This window comes from Paramormyrops kingsleyae, chromosome 24 (assembly GCF_048594095.1).
Source record: "Paramormyrops kingsleyae isolate MSU_618 chromosome 24, PKINGS_0.4, whole genome shotgun sequence".
Lineage (NCBI taxonomy): Eukaryota > Metazoa > Chordata > Actinopteri > Osteoglossiformes > Mormyridae > Paramormyrops > Paramormyrops kingsleyae.
This window is the reverse complement of record NC_132820.1, coordinates 7,923,156-7,936,518: the sequence shown is the minus strand read 5'-3', so window position 1 is coordinate 7,936,518 and position 13,363 is coordinate 7,923,156. Positions and strand designations below refer to the sequence as shown.

The 13,363-nt window shown below is 48.9% G+C and overlaps 2 protein-coding genes across 2 annotated transcripts in view; one reads left to right on the top strand and one right to left on the bottom strand.

The window, feature by feature from the left end:
• The window catches only part of kif1ca (kinesin family member 1C, a), a 28,096-nt gene extending 21,802 nt beyond the window's left edge, over nt 1-6,294 (top strand). The window contains exons 22-23 of the mRNA XM_023803476.2: nt 40-570; nt 1,121-6,294. Coding sequence (XP_023659244.2) covers nt 40-570; nt 1,121-2,242 — 1,653 coding nt within the window. The 3' untranslated portion in view covers nt 2,243-6,294. The remainder of the gene's footprint in view (nt 1-39; nt 571-1,120) is intronic.
• Nucleotides 6,295-7,131: 837 nt separating this feature from the next.
• Nucleotides 7,132-11,686, bottom strand: psmb6 (proteasome 20S subunit beta 6). Its single transcript, XM_023803477.2, has 6 exons — nt 11,530-11,686; nt 10,866-10,933; nt 9,859-9,990; nt 8,605-8,734; nt 7,901-8,045; nt 7,132-7,375 (listed from the first exon to the last, which is right to left on the bottom strand). The coding sequence occupies exons 1-6, from the start codon at nt 11,620-11,622 to the stop codon at nt 7,248-7,250; spliced, it is 696 nt and encodes a 231-aa protein (XP_023659245.1). The 5' UTR covers nt 11,623-11,686; the 3' UTR covers nt 7,132-7,247.
• Nucleotides 11,687-13,363: the final 1,677 nt, after the last annotated feature.

Below are 13,363 nucleotides of genomic sequence, written 5' to 3'. Positions count from 1 at the left end.
AAAGAGTAAACTGACCATCCCCATGTCCCCTCCCCCCAGGTGCAGACTATAGTGAAACGCTGTGGCCTCCCCAGCAGTGGAAAGAAACGGGAGCCCATCCGGGTGTACCAGATCCCCCAGCGGCGGCGCATCAGCAAGGACCCGCAGCGCCTCACCATGGCTGACCTGAAACTGCAGGCCGTGAAGGAGATCTGCTACGAGGTGGCGCTGGGCGACTTCCGGCACTCGCGGCAGGAGATCGAGGCACTGGCCATCGTCAAGATGAAGGAGCTCTGCCGCATGTACGGCAAGCGGGACCCCGGCGAGCGCGACAACTGGCGCCTGGTGGCGCGGGACGTCTGCGAGACGGTGGGCATTGGGGACGAGCAGGGCGGAGGCCTGGACGGCGGGGGCGAGGGGAGCGGCGAGGGCGGCAAGGCCGGCGTGGGGGATCTGAAGGCGCACATCGACAAGCTGACCGACATCCTGCAGGAGGTTAAGCTGCAGAACAACATGAAGGACGAGGAGATCCGAGCCCTGAGGGACCGCATGGTCAAGATGGAGAGCATCATCCCCGCCATCGGGACTCAGGTGACTGCAGGGACTCGCACGCGCTCACACACACACACACATTCACTCCCTCAGGATCCCTCAGTCCATCTTTTTTGCTCCCTCCCTGCACGCCTATACCAGGCATTCAGTGTTGTTTAGTTCAGTCTCGATCGTTCGCTTTGTTCTCGATCGTTCGCTTTGTTCTCGATCGTTCGGTTCAGGTGTGCTGGGAGTTGGGAGGGCACAAAAATGTGGACTGGCTGAGGGGTCCCCGAGGGCTGGGTTGAAAAGCGCTGCTATAACGTGTTGTGGGGGCAGGACTGGAGCCTAGCCCAGGTCACAGAGAGAACAGGGTTGACAGACACCCTCATGTGGATAACCAGTCCATCACAGGGCACATCACACACACACACAGACACTCTGCAATTTAGACACACCAATTCACTCATCTTGCAGTGTGTGAAAATGCATCCTTTAGTCCTAAATTACAGTAAATAAATTACTAAATGCATGCATTTTGATCTGTTCGGTGTCGAACAGTGCAAAGGTGTGACTTCTAGTAGTAAGTGATTGGTCCATCCTGCTGCAGGATGATGGCAGTGCTGAGGAGGAAGAGGAGTTCCAGCAGGAGCCCAGAGAGCTAGAGGAGCAGCATGACTGCTCCATGGGAGACCTCCCGAAGGAGGAGCGCATCACCAAGCTGATGGAGGAGGACCCTGCGTTCCGGCGAGGCCGCCTGCGCTGGCTGCGGCAGGAGCAGATCCGGCTGCAGAACCTGCAGCAGCAGCAGATCACCAAGCGGCTGCGGCGCGGCGGGGGGGCAGGGCCGGTGGTGGTGGGCGTGGGGGTGGGGGTGGGTGGGCAGGGGCCCTTCCTGCCAGGAATGGGCCGCTTCATCCCGCCGCAGGAGTGCAAGCTGCGCTTCCCCTTTAAGAGCAACCCGCAGCACCGCTACTCCTGGGGCCCTGCTGCCGCATTCATGCTGGGCCTGGGGGGCGGCGAGGACAGCCAGGGGGAGGCCGTAGAGGAGCTGCAGGGCCAGGCTGGGGGAATGGAGGCCCCACACGCCCCTTCGCCCCCACCGCCTGCCTCCACCCCCCCCGGAGGCCCTGTCATGCCCCTCCTCCCTCCCCCCTTCCAGCTACCCATACCTCTGCCCAATGCCATGCCGGGGGGCGGAGGCCAACACCGTATCCGCACACCTAGCCCCCATCGGGCATGGCAGCAGCGTAACTATGGCAACAACCACCATGGCAACCCGCCGTTCCCTCATCAGCAGCAGCCGCGGCAGTACCGCCGGAACTCCTTGGACAGCTCGTCTTCTCTGAACAACCACAACTACAACGGCAACTTCAGCCATGGCCGCCAGGGGCACCCGCGCTACCGCCGGCAGTCCCCCGGGCCTGGGCCCAGGCCGCAGGAGCGGGACTCGCTCCCGTTCCTCCAGGATGGATCCTTCCAGAACCCACGCAAGCCTGGCATGCACAACCATCACCACCACCCGTACCACAACCACCACCAGCAGCAGCACCACGTTCACAGGGGGGGCACCGGCTTCCTCGATGGGGACATACCCCCACCCAAGAATTACACGCCCCATGAGCACCCTGGCACGGGCGAGCTCCAGAAATTCCCGGGTTACACGACCCCCCCACGGATGCGGAGGCAGTTTAGCGCCCCGGATCTGAAGAACAGGGAGACTCCGGTCTGAGGGTGCCACCCCCACCCAGCATCCATCACTCCCCATCCTGCCCCAACGCCAAACCTCCTGCACCGGACAGCAATCATCAGTCCCCACACCCCCCTCCCCCAACAAATTTGTGGGCAGGTCTGCCCCTTTGCTATATACTGCTTATTATCCCTTCTCCTTTTCTCTCTACATGATGTCATAACAGGGGGGGCGGGGGGGCTAGGTTTGAGCGATCTCACCACACATCTAAACCAAGCACTTAATTTACCCGGGCAGCACTCACATTGGCCATGAGAGGGCGACGTGTCACGCAGCATTGTGTCCATTCACTGTTAAACCAACAAGGCAGAATGCATTTGTAAATAACGGGGACTTTAACTTGGTTTTTAAATGAGTTCTATGGCTCCACTTGACGCTGTCCTGTCCTGGTGGGGGGCCCTGGATCTCGCGGGGGTGGGACATTGACAGCCCTCTCAGTGTCTCCTCTACATTAACAGTACTTACACTTCCTGGCTTTACCCCCCCCCCCAGACGCTTGCACCCGGAGCACGCCGGCCCCTTGGGCTGTGGACCTCGACCTCAGACACATGACCTCTTCACACTGTAACTGATTGGACGCTGTGGTTTCTGTGTTTGGGAGGTAGAAGCGTCGCTGTGTGATGCGACTGTGCTGCCTTACACAGATTCCGTGTGTGTGTGTGTGCGCGTGTGTGTGTGTCTCGAGAGCTCTCTCCGTGTCAGTCTGTATACGTGTTTTATATAGACGTAAGTGTCCGAAGCGGACACTAGGGGGAGCGTTGAAACCGTCGCTGAAGTTTTAGCTACTGAAGCACCCAAAGAAAGCAGTTTTGGGGGTGTCAGAGGACTCCGGTTTGTAACCAGCCCTTTGCCACCAAACTGCATGTCATTTGTGTAAAATGTTAACCTTTTTTTTTAATCGTGTTTTTTTTTTTTTGTTAAATGCTGCCCCCTTCAGGTTGCAGTTGGATGGGTCAGGTTAAAAAAAAAAAAATAAAAAAAAGACCTCAGCTCCTTGACGCACCTTATAATCCTCGTATTAACAATATAATCATTGAAGCTAGTGTCCCTGGGACTGGTTTGCATGTAGGAGAGGGGAAGGATGGTGAAATTTTATTTCAAAGCAGCAGTAGTAGTCACTGCTTTTGTTTTAGCTTTTGTTTGAATCTTTTTAGTAATGTATATTATTTGGAAGGGTGTTTTTGAATTTGAGATGTTCTCTGACCGCTCTGGAGCCGTGGTTCCCATGGCCAATCAGTTGGCAGCAGGGTTCAGGCCTTCAGTGTGTGGCAGCCAATCAGGTGGCAGAGTGCAGGCCGCTTCCATCCGTGGGAGAGCAGCTTGGCGAAGCGTTTGTAGGAGGGGCCTGGGAGGAGAACCTGCTGTAACCTGTCAGGCTGCCTTGCACGACGGTGGGTTTTTATATCTCTGGAGATCTCAGAGTTGTAGAAATATCTCAGACAGTCTGAAGAGTTTAGGAATGAAACCTCAAACGATTAGGATATGAATAGGGTAATCTCACTGATCTGTCCATTGGGGCAAAAAACACTAGGTTATAAATCATCATACCAGGTGGGGGCTTTGATTGACGTGCTCTGCACTGTGGGTGATTGGGTTTGGTTAGCATAAAACACGAGGGGGGATGTAGAACAGAGATGGGATGAACCTCTTCCGTAAATGAAACCACGGGAAATGGTGACATATAGCATTCTGGAACACTAAAACGCACAAGGTTCCCAGCACACTCAAACCTATAGCGTGATGCAAGCAATCGTGCCCTACCTCTCCACACTGTCCCCTTGAGGTGACATCATCACCCGGGGCCGATGGCGTGGGCTGCCAGTTATAGAGGTTCCTCGCATTCAGTAGGTCTCTGTACCGTTGGGGTCATTCACTTTACTGAGAGTCCATTTGGAACTGATACCGCAATTTGCACTTGCATATATACAGCCGCAGAAAAAAATTGAGAACACAGCACTCATTTCTCAATTTTTTTTTGCAAACTGCAGTCTGGAGATTCTCTGTTTCTCCTTGATAAAGGGCTTCTTTGCTTTATGGGTCTTCGGTCCTGCTTCAAGGACTGATATTAACTGTCCTAGCAGTGCACTTCACACCTGCACTTAATGTTTCCCATTCCTTTCGAAGGTCACTTGATGTCATCCTACGATTCTTGAGAAACTGTTGTATAAGTTGTCATCTCTGGCAGAAAGTCACTTCCGCCCTCTACCTGACCTGGTTCCTGGTCATTCCCAGTGTCTCCTGCTTCACATTGTTCTTGTGTCCTACTGTCTTACAAATGATGAACCTGGAAGCAACTCATTGCTCAGCGTAGCCTTCTGCCAGCAGAACCAGGATTAAACCAGGATTAACAAATGCAGATTTGTTTAAAAAAATATAGTGGTCTCAATTTTTTTTACGGCTGTATACCATGTTTTGCATGCCGGGGGCATGTAGGCAGGCTGGGAGAGGGGGGAGTTAGCCAGATGAAAGAGAGAGAGAGGGTGGTATGTGGGTTTGAATCATGCTATCATTTAAGGCTGAAGAGCACACAGAATGTGACGGAGAAAGTGTAATACGCCAGTGGAAATGGTGCCAAATGTCATGGGCTGAGGATACATTAGTGGCTGTATGCTGTTGAGAGTTATCAGTGTTAAAGGTTAGTTGTAATTGGTCAGAGGATGAGAGATGGGTTAGTTATTGCTGGTCTGTGAATGTTTAGTAAAATACAAGTGCCAGGCATAAGTATGGGGTTTTAAAGGGGTTTGTGATCTTTAGGGTAGTCAGCGTTATCTGCCAAAGGTTGACTTCACCTCAGGTTACCCATTTGTTGTTAAAATGTGCTGGTTTCTGGAAATAGTAGTGCGCCCCCCTCTGTGTGGAGGACTTTACTGCAGGACTTGTGCCTGACACAACTATAAGGCAAGGAGAGGCGAAAAGGCTGGAGTGAGACTCTGTTGAAACAAGTGTTGTGATAATGTGAAACCCCCCCCTCCCTCCCCTCAGTGTCCCACGATTCAGACCTATCAGAAAGGGTTTGCAGACAGCAGGAGAATTACCCCCCAGGGCATAAAAATGGTTTGTCCCGGTCTTCCTGGCTAAGACCCTCGCATTGACTGAAGTGGGTGTTTTTTTTAATGCTTTTTCCGGAATTAGTGTAGGAATGTGCGTATCGTGAACGCAAACCTGAGGACGAGGATCAGACCTTTTCTAAATAGGAGCACCCCACTGACTTGACGAGTACTGTACATGTGCGGTAGGACGGAGGTGCGGATGAGAGTGACGTGGGGGGGGAGACAGACTCGCCGTAATAAATTCAGCTGCTCCATCCCCTTCCTCATTTTACAGATGTTATAAATTAATCGTTAAATAAATATTACCGTTTCATTCTCTTGATTTTTTTTTTCTGTTATTGTATTAGGACAATCTGTTAGTGTGTTTCTGACATTTCTACTTTTTTCCTGTTGTGTTTCTGACATTAAACAAAACAGGCTTCTCTGGCTTTACTTACTTACTTTTAATGGGAGTTGTTTTTAATCGTTCACTGCATTTGCTCTCCACTCTTCCGTAATTCTTTGATCTCTCTCGTCTTTTTAATTATGCTAATGAGCTAACACACTGCTGATGCTGCTCGGTGTGTCTCGGCTGGGAAGGCCTGCCGATTTAAGGCCTCCTGCCCCTAAAAGGTTCCTTGCCATCTAAGGTTTACAAAGCAAAAGAGGCGGCAATATGAATTATCTTCTAATGAGTGGATTTTACATCCGGCTGAGAGAGAGAGACAGAGTGTGAGCGAGGCGATCCGCAGTTGTGTCTTGGGACTTGGATATATCAAAATAAGTCCCCCCCCCCCCCCCCTCCCCCGCTGTGTCTCAGTGCCCCATGAGCTGATGTTCATTTTCCTTTTGTTACTTGAGTCCTTCATTTAAATGTTTTTTTTTTCTCTCCCATTGATTTTATCAGTTGTCTGAAAGAAGGCAGGACTGTTGTAAAGTTTGTGGTCATTTGAGCTTGTGACAATGCATAAATAAAGGCGAACCTGAACGGGTCGGTCTCGGGAATGTTTGGACCGCCTGCTTGTTTGTACAAGAACGTACGTTTGGGTGGGTCATCCTTACAGCTGTGTGTTTGGACCTGTTACCCTCCCTGTTCATTTACACTAGGTATGGAGAAGCATCTTCAAGATCACCATCATTGCTGATTATCTACAGACCTGACAGGGGTCGGGGTCTCTCTCCATGCCCATTACGGACATTTAACTTGGTGACCTGGGCATATTTTAACTGAGCTAACAAGGTGGGTTTTTAAAAAAAAATAAAATAAAAAAAATTATGAAGTACCACGAAGTTCATCCACCATAGAACTGAAAGGATTAAGGTTATAACATGACTAACTAAGATACAGCTGAATTGCACAAAACAACCCCATAACCAAGGGTACCCAACTCAACAATAACCAGCTCTTAATATGCAAAAAGAACAGTAAGCTCTGTACTTTTATATAGCTGTATGGTCCTGCCATTCACAAAGCTATCAAAAGCACATTCCATTAGCAGGGACAGTTCTATTATGGCCATGATGAAGTTGTGGTGTGGAGCCAACATACTGGCATGAAGTCATTTCTCCAGAGGCGAAGATGGGAACAAATCTGAGCATGCGATCCTCAGCCGGATCATGCAGCGGCACTGGTGCGCTAATTAGACTCAGCCCAAACGGGAATGTGCCTTACTCATGAAAGCCGAAACGAGGGGAAAAAACACTTAGCCAGCTGTATAATTGGGAAAAAACAAAATGCGTTTAGGTTTAAGTGCTGGGTGGGGTCGTTTAATGACTATAATTTCAGTCTAATTCCACGGTTGCCACCACAAACATCTTCACAATGAGACTCAACAAAATTAGTAGCGTGAATGTGTTTTATTCAACAGATCGTGCCAAAGAAACACTAAGCAAAAAAGGCTTTTAAACAACAACATGGGACAGGGGTGAAGTGGTCGGGTACTGGCGCCCCCTCTAGGTCAGCCGCTGAATAACTTCGGCAGCTGGTTCCCCAGAATGACCTGTCGCTCCACGCCCGTCTCGGTGATGGTGGCCAGGCGTGCGACCCCCCCGCTGGAGCCGTCCCTCTCCATAGCCAGGCTCAGGGCTGTCAGAGGAAGGCAGGAATATCAGACCAGTCATGCACAAGGTGGACGGTCTGGCAGGCAGGGGGCAGAGCCAGAGCGAACATGTGATCGCAAGGCAGTCTGGTTGAAGTCTGACCAAGGTACACACAGTAGTCATCAAAATTTCAGGTTAACAATCCCCAGGTATCACTACTGCTGGCGATTTTTCTTCTTGTTTATGAAAAACCATCAGGAGGGTATCATTCATCTAGGGGCAATTCTAGGATTTCTAAGGTGGGGAGGGGGCATAAAAGGGACCATGATTCATACAGAGGGGCCGCATCCATCTGTACACTCAAGCAGAACACGCTGTGCAGAAAGGCCTCCATTTGTCAAACTATGCAATGTGGCTCTAGTTTCTGCAATATCTGGAGCATTTCATCAGCCACTAGACAACTCTACGTAGAGAAACCAGGTTTGAGATCAGAGAGATAGAGCCGTCTAGGTGCCTAACCCAGGCAGCGGACTCAGAAATACGGCAGAGTGATGCGTCGGCTGCCACTTACCCTGTGTCACGAACTTCAGGCACTCCTCCTTACTCATCTTGGACTTGTAGTTGGAGTCCACAAAGCCGTAGATGTAGGAGCTGCCAGAGCCGCCCACCGAGACTGGCTGCCTCACCAGCATGCCCCCCATGGGCACCGTATATACCTGGGGGGGGGGGGGGGGGGGATGGGACTGCTTTAGAAGGACGCTAAGGATCTGCAGATCGGTAACGAAATATCGATTCAGTATTGAATCTTTCATTTTGAGAAAATATACAATTTTTTCCACCTGATCATTTTAAGCGATGCCCCAATCCAATATGTATTTGGATCAGCATCGGCACCCATCCAGACCTAATTGATGGATCGGGTATCAGCCATATGTGACCGATCCATGTGCCATACTTACCTATTTCGTTTTTGGCAGTCTCTAAAAAGATATGTCCTATTTTATGTTAAATCTATGTGCAGTCAATCGCACGACAGGTCTTTTATATTTCCAATGTTTTGGTTTTTTTTTTTGCAGCATTCAAGCCGAACGCTAACGCTGCCTCTCAGTCTATTTGCCACTCAGTGGGAGTGAGCGCAGTGACTTCGGCTGCAGTGACTTCGGCTGCAGTGACTTCGGCTGCAGTGACTTCGGCTGCAGTGACTTCGGCTGCAGTGACGTCACGTGCATGCCCTTCTAGTAGCAGTGGCATCACCCATCCGTACTGCACACCCACCTGTCCGCCCCACCGCTTGTCCCAGCCGGCCACGATGATCCCGGCCATCAGCTCCTCCCTGTATCTATAGCACATCTCCTTGAACAAGTTGGCAGCCGTCTGCACCAGTGGGGGCTCATCCAGCTCGATACTAGTGGGGGGAGAGGCCGAGAGGAGGGGCAATGAGTGGCACGTATATCAGCCATGTCCTGAGCCAACGGTCAGAATGGGGGCTGATCCAGGCATTTTTTAACCAATCAGTATCGGCGACCGCTGCCCAATCCAAAGCTGGATCTGCAGACACTCCTCACTTAACGACAGAGTTCCAATCCTACGACTAGGTCGTTAAGTGAATTGGTTGATAAGTGAGGAGCTGCCCCGTACTGATATTTCAAACATACCGTACTGGTATTTTCAGTATATTTATACAGTAGTGTACTGTATACTGTATTAAACAGTGCGCTGTTCCCGCTACGAGTTTTCTCCGTATGCGACAGGTGAAAATCTATGAGTGAAACTGTACTAAACCAAACACAGAACATTCTTAGGGGATCTCTCATCTAGCACAGCAAAGGTAGCCTACAACAAGCTGGCCGGTAAGTGCAAATGTTAATTATCAACGGAATTACAAATAAAAGATAGGCTAACATATATAGGCATGTATCGCAAATTAGCATCACTGCAATCCAGTGAAACACCGTTAGCGTCTTTTTGCACATTGCTGAACTAAAACAGCGTCTGGAAAATAAATAAGTTACTTATACATATTAACTGAAATATGGAACAAGTAAAAAGGTTACAGCCGTTGCTTTCGAAGACGTAAGAAAAGTATGATACAGGAAAACTTAAAGCTTGCGCACGTCTATGCTTTATGCGCTAATGGCGGTTCCCTATCTCACAGTACAAAGCATATGCATCATATCAAAATAATCATCCTTCGCCAACCCAAATAAATTACAGAGTAGAACAACCAGAAGAGAACAGAAACCAAAGTTTTTCTACATCATACAATGCCGACTGGTCAGAGAGCTGTTCATAAGTCCAAGCTGTCATTAAACAGGTAGGTCGATAAGTGAGGAGTATCTATATTTCCCACGTCTGCCTAATTTATGTCCGTTGTGCAAGTGTTAAGGTTCCGTCGCCCGCTGCACTAAGCCTGACGCACATGGCATGAAGCTACAAACTATTGACATGTCAGCCTTGTGGAAGTTCTTTAGCGTATATAAGAGGGTTTTCCCGGCCGGGGTGGGGGGGGGGGGGAATGTGGTCGCACACCTGTGGAAGCCCAGCTGGTAGGTGACGGCATCGGCGATGGCCTGGGTGTCGGCGGCGGATCCGGAGCGGCAGCAATAGATGCGCTCGTGGATGGGCGTGAGCTTGTCCGTCACTCTGTTAGCGATGTAAGCTCTGGGGGGGGGGGGCAGATGCACGGAACACTGTGTAAACCCACACGTGAGGGCTGGAGAACCACATGACATACAACATTACAAAACAAATTCATCCAGGTCAGGGTTACGGGGAGACCTGGAACCTACGCCAAGCAGCACAGGGCAGAAAGCTGGGTTACTGCCCAGATCGAACGTTACAGAGCACTGCACTAATGTCCATCGCACACGCTTCAGACAAATGATCAGCTTCTGAAGGGCTCAAACAATCCAAACCCTGCGTGATGTGTTTGGACACATTTCCATTAATGCAGCAAACGAATGATGAGCTTATTTGGGGAATTTTAAGTCTTTGCATCAGCATATATTTCGATAACGCACTGAGTAACAACCTTGATGTGTCTAAAATTTGGCAATGACAGGGTGATCTGGGCTGGGTGGCTGGGGGGGTACATCGTTTGCACACTTCATATTCCAGAATAATAAAATTAATTAGCATCTGTATCATTTACACTACTACATACATTACAGTTTAAAGCACAGGTGTCAGACTCCAGTCCTGGGGGGCCGGAGCCCTGCACATTTTTGGGTTTCCCCTCGTTTAACACACCTGATTCAACTTCTTGTGCTAATTACCACATAGCAGTTGAGCTGAATCATTTGTGGTGGAACAGGGAAAGAACTAAGCTACACAGGGCTCCGGCCCCCAGGACTGCAGTTTGACACCCCTGGTTTAAAGGAAAGAGGCAGAGGACATTGATGTTACATGTACATATTTAACGGGTGCATTTGTCCAATGCCACATACAAGTGAGGCAAATATCAATTACAAACATAGGAGCTGTCGGGGATTCAGCACCTGATGGACATGGAGGATCGTGTTATTCAGATCCCTTACCCAGTGGTCGTTCGGGAGTCGGCGCCGATCACCACCCCTCCTTCAAATTCGACTGCCATGATTGTTGTCTAGGCAAAGCAAAGTTATTTAAATAGTACAATTCAATCACAAGGCACGTCTTCGGGAAAAAATGATGATATTGATAGCACCTGGTAAAATAATTACATTGACATAGCGACTATATTGTGGGATATTCGCCAACTAAGACAACAAGTTGCACAGATATAGAGGATGCATCTCAATGTCAGTCATCTCGTAAAATATAGTGCGATATCATAATACTACGTTTATTAATACTATGTAACCCGCCACGTTGCACGTACTTATAAACAACATCGTTTGCAGAGACTTTAAACGTCCCGGGCAGTATTACTCTCATAGAGCCATAAAGTTATTCTATCACAGACACTAGTATTAAAACCATACACTAACAATCGAATAATTTGTACGTGAATTACACGGCTATTGTATACTACGTTAGTTGAAGCTTCTGAATGAGGTTTGATTGCAAGTGTTAGGCGGCAGACTAGCTTTCAAGCTAGTATATCTGCTGTCTCATTTAACGGCGGCCGTGAGGAAAAGTGCAGATAAACACGAACCACAAATCGCTTTCTCGCCAAACTAAAAGAAAAACCACTGGTGAATTGACGAGCTACAATCTCACCCCGGTGCTGACTTCCTGACGGACCCAGTCCGGTACCAAATCATTAACAGAAGAAAGATGCTGAGCTCTCATAGCTGTCATAGACGCCGCCATCTTGTCTGACTGGGCTAGAATGGTCAGTTTTTTTCCATATCGAAGTATCTATATTGCTAAATGTTTTTCGATGGTGCCCCCTATAGGTACGGAGGCCAAATGAGCACAAGGACGGGGAAATTCCACACGCTGGGACTTGCGTAAGGATGAGCCCCTTGGAGATGGAGGGGGATTTTTAAATGAAGCTTCATTACTATTAGCATAACTAATAGCACACTGTGTACAGAATGAACTGTTCCAAAGGGAGAGCGGGAGAGCCTAGTTAATCGACAGGTTTAGCCTTCTGGCCAATAAATAATAACAATACACAAATATGCAACAAATTGCATGTAATGATAATAAATAATAAAATAGCACGGAGATGATTTATTTCTACGAATCAAACAAACAAAATTATTTCTGCTGTTGCTCCAATCCCAGTATTCCCATTTAACGGCCTCTCTGTAGGCTGCTCCTCCGTGTGTGAGAATTCAGCTGTATTTAACGGTGCATAACTATATAAAACGTCGGTGGTTCTTGCAGTCGAAACGGTTACCGCTGTTCAAATGTCTTACACGATTTTGATTCTTTGAAGATATTTTATATTAGTTATATGAAGTTCTACTGAATCAGTGTTTTTCTGTTGCCGTATTTAGCTGCCTTATCTAGAGGGGTATAAAACCAATGTATTTAAAAAGGTAATTTTTGGACATAACAGAATCGCCAAGCTCGGCAAGAATAATAGGCTATCTCAGTTTATTCCACGCAGTGTTGATTTTTTTTTCTCTTCAAATCTCATAAAAACATCACATGCTGCTGTCACAGTGGTCTGACTGTAGTCTTACCTACGGTATTATGTTGGGTTAATTCTGCATTTGACCCACAAGTATTCTAGGCATTCGCTGGGGCATGAGATGAGTGTAGGAAAGTACCATTCCATTCATCTATTTTCTCAGAACTGCTTATCCAGCGAAGAGTCATAGTGAGCTTGGAGACTGTCCCAGAAAACGCAGGGCATGAGTCAGGGTACGCTTTGGACTGGATATCGGTCCAACACAGGGCATACACACACACCAAGGCAACTTTGGGACACTGATTCAGCTAAACTGCATGTTTTCTCACCATGTCGGGAAACAAGACAAACTGCAGGAGACTCACACAAACACAGGAACAGGCAAATGCCGCACACATTGAGTTGAGGGTGGGAATTGAACCCACAACCTTAGTAGGCAATGCAGACTCTAGCCGGCTCTGTTTTCAAACAGTGCATGCATCCATCCCTTTTCTGTAACCACTTATCCTATTCAAGGTCGTAGGGGATCCAGAGCCCATCCCCTTGGCAACAGGCACAAGGCAGGGAACAACCCAGGATGGGGCACCAACCCATCACAGGGCATGGACACACCGTTTACTCACAAACTCACACCTACGGGCAATTTGGCAACTCCAATGAACCTCAGCATGTGTTTGGATTGCGAGGGGAAACCGGAGTACCCAGCGGAATCTCCATGAAAACACGGGGAGAACATGCTACTCCACACACAAGGAATCATGGCGGAGGTGAGAGGCAACAGTTCTAACCACTGCACCACCGTGCCGCCCCCTCGAACAGTTCATATAAATGTAATTTGGGCCGCAATCCCACCAGCCGCCACCGGTCGATAACCACTCCGGGGGCCCGGTGAGCAGAGGGACAGTACAAATTGATTTTCTCCCCGGAACGGTCTGAGACATCCGAGGAATTTTCAGCAGAGTTATGCAC